Below are 19,153 nucleotides of genomic sequence, written 5' to 3' on the forward strand. Positions count from 1 at the left end.
TACTGGCTCTAATTACATTCAATTAAGAAACTGCTTTTTCAATACTAGTGCTACATTACTTAAGAAATATTAAAAAGAAATAGGAGCATAGAGTAAGAGAAATCTAAAATCTCATAGAAATAAGTGATAAAACCAAAACAATGAGCTGAAAGATGCCGTTTCCACAAGCTGGTCATTATAATAATAGTAACACATGACAGGAGGAGGATGACTATCATCTCAGAGGGGTTACATTCTCTATAAGCAGACCACCGAACATCAACCTCCTACCTACACATCAACTGACTAAAAACAGAATTAACAACTTCACATGTTTTAAAGAGCAATTTAGGAGAAGGCTTCTCCCCAAGGGTCAGATCCAAGCCCCTAGCAACAGTCTGTTTTGCATAGCTACCATTTGTTCTGCAAAAACTCATAATGTTTTTGGTAAAATATAACTTGCACAAGACTTCCCAGCAGAATGAACTTTGTGAAGTAGGAGACTGTATTTTGAGCGGTTTTTAAATTGTTAAATTTTATTCTGAAAGCCAGACGTCTTTAGGGATTAAAGTCTTTTTGCTATAAAGAATAAAGCAAACTGTAAAAGAAAGACAGAAATGATCATCACAGGACTGCAAGACAAGCTGAAATAAAATAGAAAAACTGAGACTTCAACCTCATACAAAACACAGTTTATTTGACAGTGTCTAGGTCCAAGTACCAACAGACCCCATACAAAATAAAAAAGGAAAACAAAATGCTACAAAGAACAGAGATAACTTCCATCTACACAAAACTTCTTAAAAATACATTACCATTAACACAAAAAGTATCGATTGAAGATAATATATGTAAGGGGAATCCCGTCATATTTAAGTGACATTACATAAAAAGCTAAATGGGAAAGAGGGCACTGTGAATGAGAGCGAGTGAATGCCTGTGTGTGTGTTTTCTTCTTCTGGAAGAAGAGGGTGAGCGGTCAGTGATGCAGCAGTCATGTGGGCTGGACAAAGAAAAAGAGGAAGTAGAAAGAACCAGGAACGAGAGGTAGCGAAGGGGTGCACAGAGAGGTAGCAGAGAGAGCGCGAGAGAAGATTCCTAGAAGAAGAGGTAGCTAGCAGATGAATGAGGAAGAGGTAGCAGAGATACTAACAGTGCTAGCAAAGGACGGGGTGGGGTGGGGGGGTTCAAGGAGCAGATTAGGTTAAGTCTTCACATTAAAACGAGGGTGATTATTAACCTGCAGGATCCTGACTGGAGAATATGAAACGAGTGGAGTAGTAAAAATTCAGATGAGTGTTTTTCCCAGCTAGCTTTCAACTTAAATCTAGGCTAATTCAAGTGTCATGTGGAAGAGGGACAAATTGATCTTGTCACTATTTTCATTTCACAGACGAGACGCATGAACGATGCTGGAATATCTGTTCCACAGCTGCTGTTTTCAAGGTCAAACCAGGATATGAGAAAATTGTTAAAATGCTTTGGGGAAAAAACGGAAATTTGAACGGGGAATGGTGATCAAGTGTAAAAATGTAACAGACAGGATCGCAACTTGAAGGAAAAATATCAAAGATTTCTTGGTATTTCCAGATTTTATAGCTGCTGGTTGAACTACCAACATTTTCCAGCAGAATAAGTAGTTAAATATGCAGTTTACAATCAATGATAGACAGTTGATGAATTTCATTCAGTTCCTGATTTCAGCCGCAGTGGTTGCTCCCCTTGTTTCTAATCTACTGTCATATCACTGTATTTTTCAGTCTACTGACCCACAAATGGAACTGATGCACAGAAATGAGGATATTGCTGAGTTTTACAGTGGCTGAAAAAAGCAACGCAACAATGTGAGGAGGAGGTTAGTAGCGAGGTAGGCAGCACTTAGGAAAACTGTGAGCGGAGGAAAGAGCGGGGTTTAATCGCTACAGTATCAGCACCTAAAAAACATCTAGAAGCCCACCGCGCCGAGGAAGAGCGTCGCCATGTTCTGATGTTTCAGCAGAGCCGCATCACAGCGTCTCCCTCTCTGTAAAGGCTGTGTGAAGGTCAGCAGGAGATTATACGTGTGTGTATGTAAATATGTGTCTGTGTGTAGATATTCCAGTGCTTTGTGTAGCAGGGTCTGGCCAAGTTGGTGTGTGCATGCAGCCTCCAGTGTTTGCCTCAGCTTAGCTTTCATTTCTGTGTGTGTGTGTGTGTTAGAGAGCTGCATGGTGGTGAGACAGAAGGAGGAATCATGGCGGCACTGAGCTACAGCTCCAAGATCTAAGCTTTCGTAATTTTAGTGACATCTCCCACTAGCACATACAGAGACTACGAGGGCCTATGATTAATCCATGGTTGAAAATAGTCCCAAATTAACAAAATGATCATATGTAAGCTGCTTGAAAGAGAGACCGTCAGGTTAGCGCTATTTACAGCCGCCATCTTTGTTTGACTCACAGAATAGGAACAAACAGAAACGTCATTGACTATTCATTTCAGCATCTGTAAAATTGCAAAACTTGAAACTGAAAATCTCAAAAATAAAGCCATTAGACTTCCTCTGTCAACACACACACATACACACAGAACTACAGTGTATCATAAGAGGAGCGAGAGGTAGATACTCGACAAGACAAAGAGTGAGGGCAGGCTGGGGTAATCTGCGTGTATCGTTTGAACAATCTGTTTATGTTATGTGTTACAGCATTGACACACACACAAACACACCCTTGTATGTCTGGCTGACCTTCTGGGCTCACTAGCTCCCCCTAGTGTTTGTACTACTGAAAGAGGAACCAGACCAGAAGAGTGGGGTGTGTGTTTTTTTGAGAGACGGGAGGGAGTTACAGTGTTATTTTAACACAGCACTGGAATGAGGGGGGAAAGGAGAGTTTCATTTCAAATCTGTTCTCTGTCATTGTTTTGTTTTCTGTACACAGGGTCATACTCTACAGCCTCCATCTGGCCCAACGCAGCAGAAAACAGTGTTTATTATAAGACGACCCTTGCCGCTGTGCCCTGAGAGGAAGTCTGCGTGTGTGTGTGCGTGTGTATAGTTGGGTTACCTTTGCCATTGAACCCTGAGTGTGTGTGTGTGTGTGCGTGTGTATAGTTGGGTTACCTTTGCCATTGAACCCTGAGTGTGTGTGTGTGTGTGTGTGTATCCTGTGATGAAGATTATGGTAGTTTTGAGTGTTGTGGAAAGAATGTTGAGCCAGTAGCAAAGGCCATCAAAAAGGGTCTGATGTTGTTTTTCTGCATGTGTGCTTTTGTGTGTTGGTCTTAGTTGTCAGCAACTCGCCCACTGGGGGGTGCCGGGGGTCCCACGGGAGCAGGGGGCATCGCATCAGGCTGTGCAGGGGGAGGACCAGGGTCTGAAAGGAAGAGAGAAGCTTTTAATATGGTGATGCCAGGAATCTCAATCTGAATTCCAGACCCACCTAAGGGCAGCTTTTGTTCAATTATTGGGGTCGTAACGTCAAATACTCATCAACAGCTGTCAAAAACAAGGCACATTATTTCAGCTGCAGACTGAGAAGGTTGGAGGAATCAATACAAACAAGCTTGGTATGCTAATAAGGAGCAACGATCCAAATGTTTTGCTGCAAGCTGACATTCAAAGTAAATACCAGCTGCCCGCTTTGGGTCACGGTAATATATGGATTCCCAGAATCCTGTTATTTTTGGTTGGTTGTGGTGTTAATACAAAAAATAAAAACATGATTCCTGGACTTTGCCCACAGAGTTTAGAGAATATTGGTTTGGAAGAATTAAATGTGTACATGTTAAAAATAAATGAAGTTTGCATTTATAATATTCAGGCACAGCTTTGTGCTTAAATTGTTTGTACTCACACATGCCATTTGGAGCACCAGGGTGGCGTGGAGGCATCATGGGAGGCATGCCACCAGGAGGGGGGCCGGCAGACGGCGGGCCGGACATCATGCGTCCAGGCATCGGCTGGCCTGGTCCCATTGGTCCTGCAGTGTAGAGGGCATGGAGAAGAAATCAGTTTAATTTCTTCTAGATGAGTGTCGGAGTGTTAATAATTACTATAAATACCAATATCTAGTAAACTGGAATAAATGCACATGCGCTGAGTTTTTAGTGTCTCACCTGTCTGTCCTGGGTGGTGAGGCGCCATGGGGTTGTGGCCCATCGGCGGGTATCCAGGGTGCATTGCAGCACCAGGTGGGGGCCCTCCGTGGTGTGGTGGTGGCGCGCCATGGTGAGGAAGAGGTCCCCCGTGGTGTGGAGGGGGCACGCCGTGGTGAGGAGGTGGTCCTCCATGGTGTGGAGGGGGTCCTCCAGGATGCATGCCTGGAGGAGGAGGCCCAGGGTGGGGTCCAGGACCGGGAGCCTGTCCCTGTCCTTGAGCCTGGGCAGCGGCTGCGGCCGCAGCAGCAGCGGCAGCTTGTTGCTCCATCTGCTGCCTCGCCTTCATCTCTGCGTATTTGAGCTGCTCCATGTGGAACGCCTGTCGCTCAGTGAGCAACTGCTGCCTCTGAAGCTCCAGCTATACAGAAGGACAGACCATTGCATCAATATATGCAAAACAAAACACAACTGCCATTCAGGTCCCAGTGTCTAGTCACAATCATGTGCATCAGTAATAATTTTTTACAAATTAAAAACGGACTACCAGTGTATACACATGCAAAAACGTCTGACCAACTTCAACCTGGATCCAAAATCAAGCCGGCTGAAGACACTAATTAACTATGTGTGCTAATTTCAAGCAACACAATAGAGATGGAGGAATTTAATTTGTGAGAATCCTGTCATCAATGAACCCAACAGCAGAACAAGAGAAAAGAGGTTTATTCTTGTTTGTGCCTGGCCCTGTGAATGCAGATAAGGTTGGATCACATAAAAAGCAGTGGAGGCTGAGACTGTGTGTAAAGCTGCTTTGTGTTTCTTTGCTGTATTATGTCGATCTTTGTTTTATAGTCTATGGCAGCGCAGCAGTAGCACATGGACTTTCTGTTCAATTTTAACCAGAGTCCTTTTCATGCACCATTTACAGCTGCAAAACTGGGATACACTCCCGCCGTCAAAACGAAAACACAAGTTTTACACTTCCACTCACGTCTCCAGGGTGCTCACAGGAGCTGAGAGTCATTCATTTGCTCTGGGTAGAAAAGTAGCACCTTTACAGGCCTCACTAAACAACTGTTTTGCTCTGGAAAATATTTTGAAACTCTTGGAGGGAGCAACTCTGCTCCCTCACAAAGAATTCATTTAGTGTCTCATCTTCAGTTTCAGTGGACAGTTTTGCGAGGGAAATGTTAAGTGGCTAACATCCGCTGACTAAACTAAACATTTACAGACCACATGTGTCAATATGCCAAGTGGAACACTATTTCTCTTCTCACAGGCACACAATTTAAATTTCCAGGTTCTTCATCTGGATTCTATATGTTATTATGTAGTAGTACGCATGCTTACATTGGCCACTGTGTAAAGCATTTTGTTTTTTCTATGCACTACAGAATAGTTTTAATCCCGTACTATTACAAAGTACAAAATATCTATTTAAAGCACAGTACAGTGTGGTGTTCACTTTCAGATAATTATAGGATACCAAACTTCTCTAAATGTGTCTTTCACTTAGCCACATTTACACTTTAAGGTGTGGGCATGTCTGCAAACTGCAGGATGATGTTTTGTTAACAAAACGCCTCCATTATTAACCACTGCAGAAAGGCTTTAAAAGCATTAGAGAGGACAAGTGCATGCATGAGTGAACACAGGGTCAAGATGCCCAATAACACCCACATTATACACTCAAACACACAAGAAGTGTTTTAAAACTTACAGCCTCCTTCTCACGGTCCATGATGGTTTCGAGCTCCTCGAAGTGCCTCAGCTTAATCTCTAGCTTCTTCATCTGGGTCTCAACCAAAAGAGCGACCAGGGACTTGATCTTCCTCTCCTCCACTGCTGCCAAGTGCTGGGAAAAAACACCACACACAGACAAGTAGCTGGTAAATGGACCAGATCAAGACCATGCATTGGCTGCATTGTCCCTGCAGAACAACACTGACAAGTCAAGAATGTTGTGTTCACTGTGGACACTGAGTCTTCCTGCAGCCTCACCTTGGCCTTGGTGGCAGCAGATGCCAGGGCAGCAGCTGCTGCAGTAGCGATGTTGCCCTCTCCAATGTCATGTACCAGCTTCTTCCTTTTGTCCTCTCCTTCGTCTGTGGCTGCCTTCTCCTCCTTATCCTTCTCCTGGTCTGTAGATGATGTCTCCATAGCCTCCTCCTTTTCCTTCTCTGGAGGACAGGGGAGCAGGTACAACATATTTTCTTCTGCACTTTTGAATGCAAGTTTTAAATGTCATGTTGTCATAACCTCATGTTACCTGCTGGAACTGGCTTGGCCTCCCCTCCCTCTTCATTCTCCTCCTCATGCTCTGGAGCTTCTGCTCCCTCCTTCTTCACCTTTTCTGTTGTCTCTGTCTTGTCGCTCTTCTCCGCAGACTCACTGGGCTTCTCTGCCTCGTCCTTCGACTCAGCCTGAAGGTGAGTGCCCAAACAAACAATGTAAAGAGTCTGATTTGACCTTAAAGCTTTTATGTAGCATGCTGCCTATAAATAGGTTGCAGTCCCTGTATAACAAGTTTAAACTGTATACATATAGTACCAAAAAACATTGACTAACACCACAAAGCTGATTAATTGGTAGATGTTGTCAGAGCCCAGAGTAATGGGTCAAACCTTGACCGCCATTTACTTTTTAGGAACAATCACTGTGATTCGGACAAAGTGCCCGATACTTGTTAATGGATGTTAATGAGGAAGCTTCCCAGCACTGTGAACATGCGCAAAGCCATTATAACCAGCCGCTGGGGTTTTCCAAACCCACAGACAAAGACCATAAGTAGACAAGTGGAAAAATACAGCTCACACCACAGGTAAAAGTTTAAGTTAAGGACGTTTTTAGCTCGACACTGAACAGAAGTCCTATGAAACAAAAACATAAAGAGCCCTGTGATCATTAGTCAACATTTTTCTCCAAAACTGTATTTGAAAAGGCCAAACTTCTAGAAACCCTTGTTTTCCTATTACACAATGTGCATGCGAGGATACATGAAAGGTAGTCACCTTATCGGCCTGCTGGGAGTCACTGTCTGTGTCCATCTTTTCTGGCTCTGTTGTTTCTGAAAGTAAAAGCATTACAGGAATATCAGCATCAACCACACACAGAAAAAAGTGGTTTGAAGCCGTCTTGCAGCTAAAATCTGTGATTAAAATATTGTTTTATTTATGTTTATTATTTACTGATTTACTCAAGTATACACCATAAGAGAGGTCTTAAGACAATGAGGAGAAATAAAGGTAAACAGGCCAAGAGGCAATCATGTGAAGCGTGATTATTAAATTAAATTAAATTAAATGACCAAACACACACGTGACCGGGAGAATACATGTGTGTGCTTGAGTGTTAAACCATGTCATGGGTGCACTTGAGCGTGTGTTAAGGGTTTGAATATTGATTGTGTGTCAGTCGAGTGCTTCAGGCTGGCTGAGGCAAAGAACACATTTAAGCTTATTGATTACAATTGTAGCTCAAGAGGGTAGTAAGTCAGGCATAGCACCATGAGGAGGGAGTATGTGTAGGTAAAGGTGGTGTGGGAGTTAAAAGTACAGAATGAACAACGCAATATAGATAGCAAATATCACATAGTAGAGTGTGATGACCCAGTTTTCTGTGATCCCTCCTCCCGCACTCCTGCCCCATCTGCCACTGTTGCTTTAATCCTCTGGTTACCACAGCAGTATACACACACACACGTTTCTGTGTTGCTCAATGCCAGTGAGAAAGAAACACATCACCTTCAAATGTCAGCAAAGACTGATCATCTCTGTTTGATAATCTGGTCAGGACAATCATTTAAGGGAAAAAAACCACAAGGACACAACTAAATGATAAATGATGTCATTGTCCATTTATATTAAGTCTGTAATATATCCTCACACACAGCATCCTGCCTCTACAAGGCCTCGCCCTGCCCAATAGCTTCAAGATGATACGGTGACCATCTGCTGCCCTCCAATGGCAGAAAAAAGACAGACCTACTAGAGCTGTGCGATGTGCAATTCCCCTTCTCCAAATGGACCTGCTTGTGGCATGTTTTTTTGAGATCTTGTGGGTGACCTGGACCTATGAGCTCCATTTGCATTCCCACACCTGGACACATGATTCTCACCTGTCTTTTCTGGCTCCTCTGGGGCTGTCCCAGCAATGCCACTGCTCTCCAGGCCAAAGCAGGGATCCACTTTGCCCGTGTTTCTGGCTGCCTCCTGGACTTTTTTCACATGAGCCTCTACCAACTCGGCTGGAACCTCCTCACGTACACGAGAGAATTCCTCTGCAAACAAAGAGTATTTTCATTTAATGCACCAGTCCCCTTTGTTCTCAAATTGAGCAGCGTTGTATTGCAAACCATAGGCCAATAATATTCAAAAACTAATCTAAAAACGGGGGGAGCTGTTGTACCACTTGCAGCCATTGACAGAAATCGACAACTCTGAGGTACTGTTTAAAAGGACAATATCTAACAAGAGAGAGTAAGGGGGTGTGTCCTACTGGGAATGTGACATACGTGCATGACTTCTATATGAACAAAAGCAAATTTTACATTTACTACAATGGTAAACTATAAAAATCTTAAAACAACAACAACACAGCAGTTTAGCGTCTTCCCACCAGCTATTACCTAGCGCTGCCTTGGCAGCTGCAGATGCCACTCTGGGGTCGACCACAGATGCTAGGAAGGCCACTGTGCTCATGACAGGGTTCCCAGACTGACTGAAGGGTATGGGCTGGTAGGCAAGAGGGCCCAGGGATGTCTCAGTGCTCTCAAGGTATGGATCTTCAATGGGGAGGCGCAGGAAGTGTAGGATGCACTCGTCTTGGGTGCGTGAACCAACATGCTCTGAAACTTTGTTCCAGTCATCTTTGTACATCTCCAAAGCCTGGGGGGAGCGTGAGAAGTGAGGATACAAATCTTAGTAATAAGATCTTTCATGTGCTTTCTAAGCAGACAAAGAGTGTGGGGGGGGGGGGGGGGTACATAGAGATTAAAGAGATGAAAACTGTAAAGACCAATAGGATCTAGAGAATTTAGGGAAAGGTGTGGAGGAAACAGACCAGAAAGTAAAAAACAAAAGATTTATGAGGCTAAGTACAGACAAAGGGCACGCAAGGGAAGGGAGGCGAAAAAGGAGAAAACCAATCAAAGAGATAAAAGGGTGGCGCAAACATGCGTGACTGGAGATTTCTGTGAGCACTGGAACTCACTGAATGTTACAGACTCACCTCCAGCAACAGGAGAGTCTCCTGCTCAGTCCAATCCCTGGTAGTGGTGATAGTTTTACCCTGTACCCAACAATCACAGACAAGAAACATCAAGGAATGGTACAATCTCACATGTAAAAAATATGCTCAGGATGTTGTTGAATCCCACCTTGGTGCCTTTCTTGTTGTAGAGGTCAGGCCGAAGGCCAAAATTGTGCAGGTCGATAGGTTTGTCTTTGCACTTGTCACCAAAGTTGGGCATGTGCTGTGGAGGAGGAATCTGAAGGGATCGAACACAGCACACATCAAATCAAACTGTATCTGTGGTACATATGTGGTGGTCATGTGATTAATAGATGAAAAGGGCACCACCTCAGCCAAGAGAAAATGTCATTTGTATGTAATTTGTCCTTACCGATGGGGGTCGGTGGTTTAGAGGCATAAGGCCAGAGGGTGTGTCAGCCAACACAGTGAAGTGAGGTGTGGGAGGTGGGCCCATGGGCAATGGGCGGCTCTCAGAATCCACCTGGTAGTTCACCAAACCCCACTGCTCCAGGAATGCATGTACTCTGAAAAAATAAGGAATACAGTTTAACCACAAATCTTCTAGTACTAATAAGCAGACAGACAAACTAAACTGTAGCATACCTCATGATAGCACAGACATCCCCGGTCAGGTTTCTACGGCAGGAGGTGGACGTGAGGTACTCCTGAGGGTTTAGCCGATAGGTGTCGATCATAAAATTACGATAAGCCAGGTATCTGTTCCGAAGTTAAAAAAGACCCAAAGTGAGATGTGTCAGAAAGCTTTGTCAATTTGGGTAATAGCACACTGTACAATCTTATACTGTGTGTGAGATGGGTGTATCAGCTCACATTTCAGGAGTTTTGGACTTGTTCTTCCCATTGAAGAACTCGGGCAGGGCTCTTCTCTCAATCTCATGAATGCTGGCAAGAACGAGGAAAAGAAAAGTAGGAAAAACTGTGTCTGTCGAGCTGACTAACAGATCATATCATATCTCACTGAATTTTCTGCAATGTCGAGCGCAGAATTTTATTGTTGTTTAACCAAATGCATAGTATGAAGTGGTTGCAAGTAAGTGTTTTGTTGCATCTTCACACACAGTGCATCCTGTTCCAAGTAACAAACTAACGTATGTGTGGCACCTACCTATTTCTAGATTTAAATGTAACAGGTATTAGTAACATAATTTATCCATTTCACTGAACTTACCAGTTGTAGTCAAACCAAGCAGCATAGCTAGGAATGATGATGTGATGTGTCTGTTCAGTCACATTGTCCTCACTGGCGTCCATCAGTCGGCTGACTTCTCCTTTGCCTTGTTCCTCGTCATCCTGCAGAGTGAGCACACAGATTCAGACTCATGTGGATCCTGACCTCAACATTGACTATTCTCCACAGAAAGTATGAATGAATATGACCTGGATGACTCTTCATCAACTGTCTACACTACTGCTGCCTCTACTGTAATTGACTAACACTGCGCTAATCATGCCGTTTCTTACTGTTGTTTATTTCGCTGTTTATAACATTTTATGCTCTTTTTAATGGTGGCACTGTGCAACAGGCCTACAGGACAACAGATGAAAACATGTTACAGATGTTCTGTTTTTAATATGCACTGTCCTGCTAAATAAATACCGTATATCAATAAATCAAATCAGGTTTTCGCGGCAGGCAGCCACACAATCAACACCCGCCGCCACAAATTAATGTTTCGCGGACGCAATTTTAAAATACAGCTATCCATCCATTCATTCATTCATTCTAGCAGGCAAGTGATGAGCAGTGCTGTGGCTAACCAGTGCTTCATCACAACTACATACAGTCCAGGGCTCTGAAGCATTCAACAAGCTCACACGTTCAAACGTGGCCTTTCTCATGCAGAGAAATGATCAACTTCGCCGCACAGACATTCCTATAATAAAATATAAATGAATATAAACAAGTCAAAGGCAGACTACAGTGCACTGCTTAGCTATATTAGCTTATTATCTGAAAACAGAATGTCTTGTTGCTGGATGAGGTCTGAGTTTCAGCTACTAGCATGCAGCAGATGTAATTTATGTTCTCAAGGTAAGTTGTAGATGAAGGTGGAAGAGAACCATCAGCAGAGGAACAGAATAACCACCACTGTTTAAGGGGCCCATTTGTGTTTTTGTAGTTTCTGTTGTCATTATGATTTAAAAAGTGTAAACACAGTTGATTGAAAAATAAACGGGTTCAGCAAACCACTGACCATGAGTGAAAGAAATGTTTTTTATATTCACACATATTCACAAATTATGCCAGGGTATGTAAACTTATGTGGGATTTAGAGACTATATAGTCAATAAAAAAGTGGCATCAGTACTCGGATCATTCAGCACATTTTCTAATTTTTTTACTTTAATCTCTAAAAAGCTGTGATATTAATCTCTGGTAGCTGCAGCCCAGCTAAGAAGTTAGTTAGCACTCACAAGCAATACATCATCTTACCTTTCCACCAGAAAGCACAGAGTCATCTTCCATGTCATCTGTGAAAAATAAAAACTACATTTAGAGGGAAGGCATCACTCTTATGGCAGGAAAGGTAGCAATCACTTTATCAATAGCTAAATCAAGAGAGATACGCACCAAGGTCCCCATTTCCTCCTTTTATTGGGGTATTCTCGCTGTCTTTCTTTGAATTTGCTGCACAAAACAAAAAAAAGAGTGTCAATGAACTCAAAAATAAAGTAAATACATTCAAAGGGTCTCATTCAGATGTGGGCATAGAAGTATTAACAAGCACTCTGAGTTGTACAGGAGGATACTAAAATAGACTGAGTGTGTGTGTGGCTGGAGAGAAAGGAGGGGATTTTTTTCTGCGGCAAAAGTGGGACATCACAAATGGGACTTGGTCTAAAAAGAGCATTTTAGGATTCAGGATTGTGTGCTTGGCTTGGAAAGGAATCTTTGAGGGGAATACAGATTGAGGATGACAAAAAAACATCCTCAGGCGTAATTGTTATTTTTCTGACTGGGAGACAGTGAGAGACAGCGGAGCAGAGTGGATTTTCTTGTCATCCTCGTGCTCCAGTGTACAATGACCACAAAGGGGCTCTCACACAATCCACCGCAGATGTTAAACTTTAAAACGAATACAAATGTGTCCCTTTGTTAAAAAGCAGGATGGAAAACAGGAAAAAAGTCCATGTGCAGGTTCGTAAAACAGCCAATCAACAGTAAAATAACACATTCTCTACCTAAACATCTGTGCTCGATTCTAAAATAAAGGGAATAAATAGGTCAAACTATAATGTTAATGACCAAATATAAATTAAATAATTAAACTTTTTGGAACCTAGAAATTTTAGTTTCCCCCCGACTTCAGCGGCTAAATAATCATCTGCATCCATTTGTGACTACCAAACAAGAACTGGATGTGCAGTCTACACTGAAGTACTCTTACCCCTCAAGGGTATCCAAGCTTAAAGCACACTAAAAATATCTTAACGTAGAACATAGTTCTGCCATATATAAGCCACTGTTAGGGGTGTGCGATATGACGATAAAAGATTGTGAAGGAACAGAACGTGATGGCGATCTGCCAGAGCAGACGGATCACATTATATTGATACATTGGCGCCTTTTGTTTATTGCAGTTCTATGTTCGCACAGACATATGAGTTTTTATTTTTTTCCCTCTTGGCCAACTCTCAGTATGCTTATAGTGAACATGAACCACCAACAGATATTGAACTGTGCAATCCAGAGTAGTAGCAACAATCCTTCCCCCTCCTCCGCTTCAAACATGTTCACGTGAACTGCTGGTTCTGCCGATGTCCAGCAGCTAAACGTATTCAAAACCTGTACGTGTGTGTGTGCAGTGGGAGGGCCGGGTGAGGAGTTCTGTCCACACATTCGTACATCCAATGCAGAGAGAGGCAACAGCTAATGACGTTATACCAAAACAATCATAATGCAGGCATTTGATAAAGATGCAGCAGCAGCTCCATTTTTCCTTAGATGGTTCCCATAAAAGTTTGATCATTTGTGTTCTAATTGCACTTTAAGAGTTACTTAAGTCAGCTTTTTGATTTGACCCTTTCAATAATGTATTTAGTGCATTGACCTAATGACTCAAAGCAAGGATACAGTTAGACCTCCTTTCCTGGACACGTACCATTCTTAGACATGCTTCCCTCTTCCATGCTAGCACCAGCTGAGGAGTCATCCATATCCTTTGCCAAATCCTCTTCCGTGTCCTCCTCTTCACCTCTGTGGCCCCTTCGCTTCCAGTGAGGCCCTGGGTTCCTAACACAGAGAAAACTGCTGGTTAGTTAAATGCAAATGCACTACCGTGCTAAAATTTAAAAAAAATTGAATTGTCTGTGCAGCTGAAGCCTGCAACATTATCCCTCTCCCCCAGAGCTCTGATGTTGTCTCAACAACACCTAGCCTTGTCTGCCAAAGAGTACATTATGTTTACGTTACCATTTAAATACATTTTTCCTTTGAGGTTTAGGATTGCAGGAGGACCTGGGAGGACTAAAAATGCACTCCTTACCCTTTCTTGCCTCCCTTTTTGCGGGACTCAACAGGAGTACTGGGTGGTGAGGGCGAGCGCCTTCTCTTCTTGCCGGCGGTGTTGGCCTTGCGCTCCTTGCGATCGGGTGTACGGGAAGACTGATCAGACAAACCCCGTGCAGCGCAGGGAGCGAGGGATGGAGGATGAGAGAAAGAGCCGCAGAATGAGAGGATGGAACGGTTGCACACATAAGGAGGGGAAGCAGTGGGAGCACGACGGTGGGGAGGGTGGGGTGAGGGTGAGGTGGTGGTGGTGACAACCAGGGTTCCTGTGTACTGTCCTCTATCTCTCAAAAATAACTTTTCTGTTACATCGACCTTCAGTCTTATATCAATCAAAGAGTGTACTGATGATCAGCTGGCAAGCTGTATCTTGTGCAGTTAGCAAAATGACATTCCAAGTAGCTGATGTCTGTGTAGTTTGAACCAAATGGTTTTTGGAAACTACACTGCACTTGTATTAGTGCTGCTAGTTTATGTTTGCACACTTGTGGCCTTTCCATAAATCTATACAACTGAGTGATACATCAGGCTGTTAACTTTGTGGATGGAAACTTTCAGTGAGTGTACCAAAGACAAAATTAGCTGGTGCAACTGTCAACCACTGCAGAATTAATAACTGCATTTCATTGCCCATACACCAACTTTACAAAATCTCTCAAGCTTTGAAAATGTTCAGAATTGTTTCCTAATATGGACAGAAACCCTGGAAATCATTACGAAGAGACAAAGTGTGAGGAAAGGTTTGAAAAGGATGGGCAACGGACAAACGGAAACCACAGCAGACAAAAGAGGGCGACGATGCACAATCCACACAGCATAATAACATGCAACTGACGACAAACATGCAGGACCAGGTTTTCATACAGTACAGACTTCATGACCAGTTTCACTGCTGCTAGATTCATATTTTTGGCATTTAATCAATTTTTGTTCTGTCAAAAATATCAGCTGTGCTTTGAAACCGTACTAATGCACCATAGCTATAGAAAATTTGGGGGTGGAAACAATGCACAGCAACAAACACATACCTCTTCTTCCTTGGGGAAAATTCTCTGACGGAAAACAACTGGCTTTTTGTTCTCGTCCACTTCATAGTCTTCCTCGTTCATCCACTCGTTGAAGGCATCAGTGTCTAAAACCCACTTGGCATGGACCTTAATACAAGAAGTAGAAAAGACCTTGAGGCATGTCTGGCTGTGTTTTGCTGGTACTTCACTTTAACTAACATACTGCATTGCACTGAGACATACACTGAAAATGTACACTTGTTAAATCCCTGCCAAAAATCCAGCAACAACATTAAAAATATCATTTAAAACTGACGCCCTGACTTAACTTGATCTATTAACCTTTTAGCATCAAATACTACTGGAAACATACTACCTTCCAGGCTCTGTCTGTGCTAGGTGGGTCCTCCACATCACCATCCACCTCATTTGCTGTCAACCAGGTGTCATAGCTGAGAGAACATAGAAGCGCAGATGTGAATGAATTCAACACGGACATATAACGAATTAAAACTAAAGAACACAAGAAAGGGGAAACTAATCTTCATAACAGAACAATACACAGATGACATTAAGTATTTTATTAATCAAGGATAAAAACAGTGTAATGATTGGTTATATAAATAGTCAGTTTGTCATTGTTGCTCTCAGCTCACCTGTCTGGGTACAGACCCCAGTGTACAAGCATCTGCTTGTCCTTTCTCATGACCGGACGCATCCACTCCTCTGCAAAACACACACAAACCATTCAATATCTGAATTCACACATTCATGACAAGCTATGCATATATTTTCATAGCCACATTTAAGATTTATACATATCCATGTTTGTTCCATGCTGTAAGTAATAAAAAAACCTTACCTTCCTCTTGCTGGGAGAGAGAAGGGTAAATGTGGTGTGTGGCCTTTGACTTGTCCTCAGTGATGGAGCCCTGGAGAAGGCACGATGTGACAGTCAAAAAAAGTTCTGTAAAAGTGGATACAGCAGACACTGTCTGGTTTGATGGTTAGCCTTACCTGGTGTCTTTTGATGATGTCTTTGAGCTTACTGGCCTGTTTCTGCTCAATGTCCGGTGAAAGGAACACAATGGGTCGAGTCAAGCAGTTATTCTACAAATACAAAAGTCAGAATCAGGTAGAAGAGTTAAAGAAAACTGCAGCTGAAATGATGAACAACTTGCAGTGATAGTAGTCTATAAATGCCTCATTTATTTGCAAACGTAGACAGCAAGGCACAACACAATCTGATCTTACACTACATACATGCAACCATCCTTAACTTTACAGAGGTGAACTAAACTTAAAGCTCTTCAGAGTTTTGCATACACAACCAAGCGCCTGTACGAAAACAAGCCTTGTAATTCAACAGATATTACATTGGTTCATACCTGGACCAAGTTCTTCTCCACATTTAAGAACATTTCCACATTTCTGTCCATTCGAGAGGGATTTTGCAGGTCAAATCTACGCCTGGTACGCAGAGACAGAAAGACATACCATGAGATAAGGTGTCACAATTCCAACACAGGACATATTAAAATCAGATTACCTTCTGTGACTACCAACAACAATTTAGATGTAGTTTTGTGTAGAAAAACTTTCTAAAGCAGGTCCAGATGTGTCTCATTGTGAAAACACTATAGAATTTAAAAATCACAACTCACCAGCCCTGCTCACTCTTAAACTTGTACACCGACCCCAAGATGTGACAAAGAGCACCTCCCGCCTTGAAGTCCAGGAAACACTTAGCCTGAAGACAGGATGAACCACAAGAATGTGATATTTCAGCACTCAGGGTACAGTTACTGTGTATGTATGTTTTGCATTGCTATTATTAGAGCTAATGTGTGTGCTTACAGGCAGCTTGGTAAGAGCAGGATTGTTGACCCTACGCCCAAATGCATCCTCCTGGAACTGCAGCAGCTGGATCACCAGACCCGCCAAGGATTTACTGGAGGGGGAGTCATTCTGGACATACTGCGAGCAGACAGAAATGACAGCATTCATAAAACACATTACTGAAACTAGTATATAGATATGTGGAGCTGTGCAATATATCACAGACCACACAGTATCCAAATTCTGTAGTTTACATTGCAGGGAAGAAACTATTCATGTGTCTTTTAAAGCAATAACAACAATATAATCAACTTGCACCCATAGAGTCACTCACAAGGTCACGGCCAATAATAACAAGACTGTTAAGGAGCATAACATAGTCCTTTCGTGCTGTCTCCACTCAGCAGATTTCTCACATACACAATCATTTTCCAGTGTCAGATACATTTCACAATGATAAAACTAATCACCAAAAGAAAAAAAACAGCCAATGTCAAAGAGATCCACTTGTAATACAAACAAACTCTGGACAGAGGAAAACCTACCTTGTTCTGTGTGATTCTGTATTTCAGTAAAACTGCACACACAATCACTTACAGGGGACGCTACATTTAAATATTGTCTTATTTCGTCTTTTTCAGGGACCCAAATGTGTCAGTGGGTTAGTATGAGGGCATGCGTGCACGAGAGTGACAGTCTTTGTTTGCCTAACTTGGTGGGCGAGTGGAGCATGCAGTGTGGTATGCTGCTGTGTTGACAAAACTCAACACTGAGTGCACATCAGCATAAAATACGAATAACTGCGCCTGCAAAAATATCAGTCTGGGATCTAATCTAGTTTGGTTTAAGAATATATACTTCAGCAGCGTTAATCAGACTGTGCCTTATTTTCCAAGACTGTGAGCTCTCCATATTACTCCATGGCTAACATTTTGCTAGCTTCTCGGGCCTTTTGCATTAATAAGAGCCTTTACGTTCAGGTGTTGTGATAAAAGTTTAATATATTAAGACGTATACCCTCACTACCGTCCATGTGCCGCTCGTTTGTAAACAATTCCCTTCTGGGTGTTTTAACTACAGATATTGGATGAGCGCTAGCTAGCTAACCGTCAGCTAGCTAGTTGATAAACAGCTAGGCTCCATTTGCTCAAATATGAGTCTGCCTAAATGGGCATGTCTACATGGATTACTCCAACGCGCGTACTCCTAAACAAGTTAAAACTTTTTGCATACACAGACACAATCCTGATCTTGTAAGCTTCGTTAGGCAGCAACTAGCTTAGATAGCAGCGCTCCATTGTGCAGCGGGACGCGGGCCTTCGTACAAATCAATGGAGGAGCACGGCAGCTAGCTTACCTTCTTGTAGTGCTTTCCGATCCACAGCCGCACCGTCTCCAACTGTGATACCGTCTCAGAACTTTCCCAAAATTTCGTAGACGGACCGCCGTCTTTCTTTCGTCCCACTGCGGTTCCGCCACCGGCCGGACCGGTACCCGGTCCGCCGGAGCCCGTCCCGCCAGCCGTTGTCGCCGCTGTCGCCATTGTGTGTTTTGTTCACTGCGTTGTCTTTCTCCTCCACGGCGTCCCTCACCGTGCAAGTTTTCGAATGATATTGCGCAGCCGCACAGGCGCTAATACGTTCCAAGTCTCGCGAGTCTCAAATTCAAAAGGCTCACGGGAAATGTAGGAGATTTGTGATTTAGGACATTAGCGCATTCATTCATTCATTTATTCATGTACTTATATCAACTTTGTATTTTTTATTTAACTCTCAACGCTGAAAAAATTTTGCTAACATTCTAGGTGCTCCATGCATGCTCAGAGACAGGTTATAAATGGTAAGGTAAATAAAATAAAATAAATTCTAAACACAAAAATAATTAAAAAAATCAAAGTGGTAGTCATATATAATACAACTGGAAAACTGTAAGAAGTAAAATATAACAGTGCTATAATAACAATGTTGATATAATTAGGGGAGGGAGGAGTTGTACAGTTTGATGGCCACAGGAAGGAATGACCTCCTGTGGCGCTCAGTGGTGATGGGATGGGGGATCAGTCTGGCACTGAACGTACTCCTGCACCTCAGCAGCACGATGTGGAGAGGATGGAAGCTGTTCTCCAGGATCCCCTGCAGCTTAGACAGCATCCTTCTGTCGGACCCTGCTGGAGTCCAGCTCCACCCCCACAACATCACCGGCCCTTCTGATCAGTTTATTAAGTCTGTTTGTGTCCGCTGCTCTCAGTCTGCTGCCCCAGCACACAACAGCAAACAAAATGGCAACCACAGACTCATAAAACATCCTCAGCATGATCTGGCCCTTCTTGTCGAGGGCTTCAGTGTCCATTCCCAGGTTATTATTAATATTAATAATAATTATTTATAATCCTTCACAATGTCAACACTCAGACCACAGATGGAGACAGGAGCCACGTGTGTCTTAGTCCTCCTCAGGTCCACAA

The 19,153-nt window shown here is 42.9% G+C and overlaps 1 protein-coding gene across 1 annotated transcript; it reads right to left on the minus strand.

Moving 5' to 3' along the window:
• Positions 1–649: 649 nt before the first annotated feature.
• smarcc1a (SWI/SNF related BAF chromatin remodeling complex subunit C1a) lies at positions 650–18,283 on the minus strand. Its single transcript, XM_028424937.1, has 28 exons — positions 18,047–18,283; positions 16,708–16,827; positions 16,515–16,600; positions 16,239–16,320; positions 15,868–15,960; positions 15,713–15,782; positions 15,507–15,576; positions 15,227–15,302; positions 14,872–14,997; positions 13,821–13,939; positions 13,437–13,567; positions 11,906–11,962; positions 11,768–11,805; positions 10,502–10,623; positions 10,144–10,215; positions 9,916–10,029; positions 9,683–9,836; positions 9,437–9,547; positions 9,289–9,348; positions 8,687–8,945; positions 8,177–8,338; positions 7,071–7,126; positions 6,329–6,482; positions 6,061–6,239; positions 5,780–5,914; positions 4,078–4,477; positions 3,816–3,941; positions 650–3,335 (listed from the first exon to the last, which is right to left on the minus strand). The coding sequence occupies exons 1-28, from the start codon at positions 18,230–18,232 to the stop codon at positions 3,244–3,246; spliced, it is 3,450 nt and encodes a 1,149-aa protein (XP_028280738.1). The 5' UTR covers positions 18,233–18,283; the 3' UTR covers positions 650–3,243.
• Positions 18,284–19,153: the final 870 nt, after the last annotated feature.

This window comes from Parambassis ranga, chromosome 16 (assembly GCF_900634625.1).
Source record: "Parambassis ranga chromosome 16, fParRan2.1, whole genome shotgun sequence".
NCBI classification, from domain to species: domain Eukaryota; kingdom Metazoa; phylum Chordata; class Actinopteri; family Ambassidae; genus Parambassis; species Parambassis ranga.

Coding starts and splice junctions, on each gene's coding strand:
- smarcc1a (XM_028424937.1), bottom strand. CDS start 18,232: ATGGCGACAGCGGCGACAACGGCTGGCGGGACGGGCTCCGGCGGACCG. Junction 9,349..9,436: donor ACAACAAGAAAGGCACCAAG/GTGGGATTCAAC, acceptor TGTTGGGTACAG/GGTAAAACTATCACCACTAC. Junction 3,336..3,815: donor TGGTGCTCCAAATGGCATGT/GTGAGTACAAAC, acceptor TCTTCCTTTCAG/ACCCTGGTCCTCCCCCTGCA.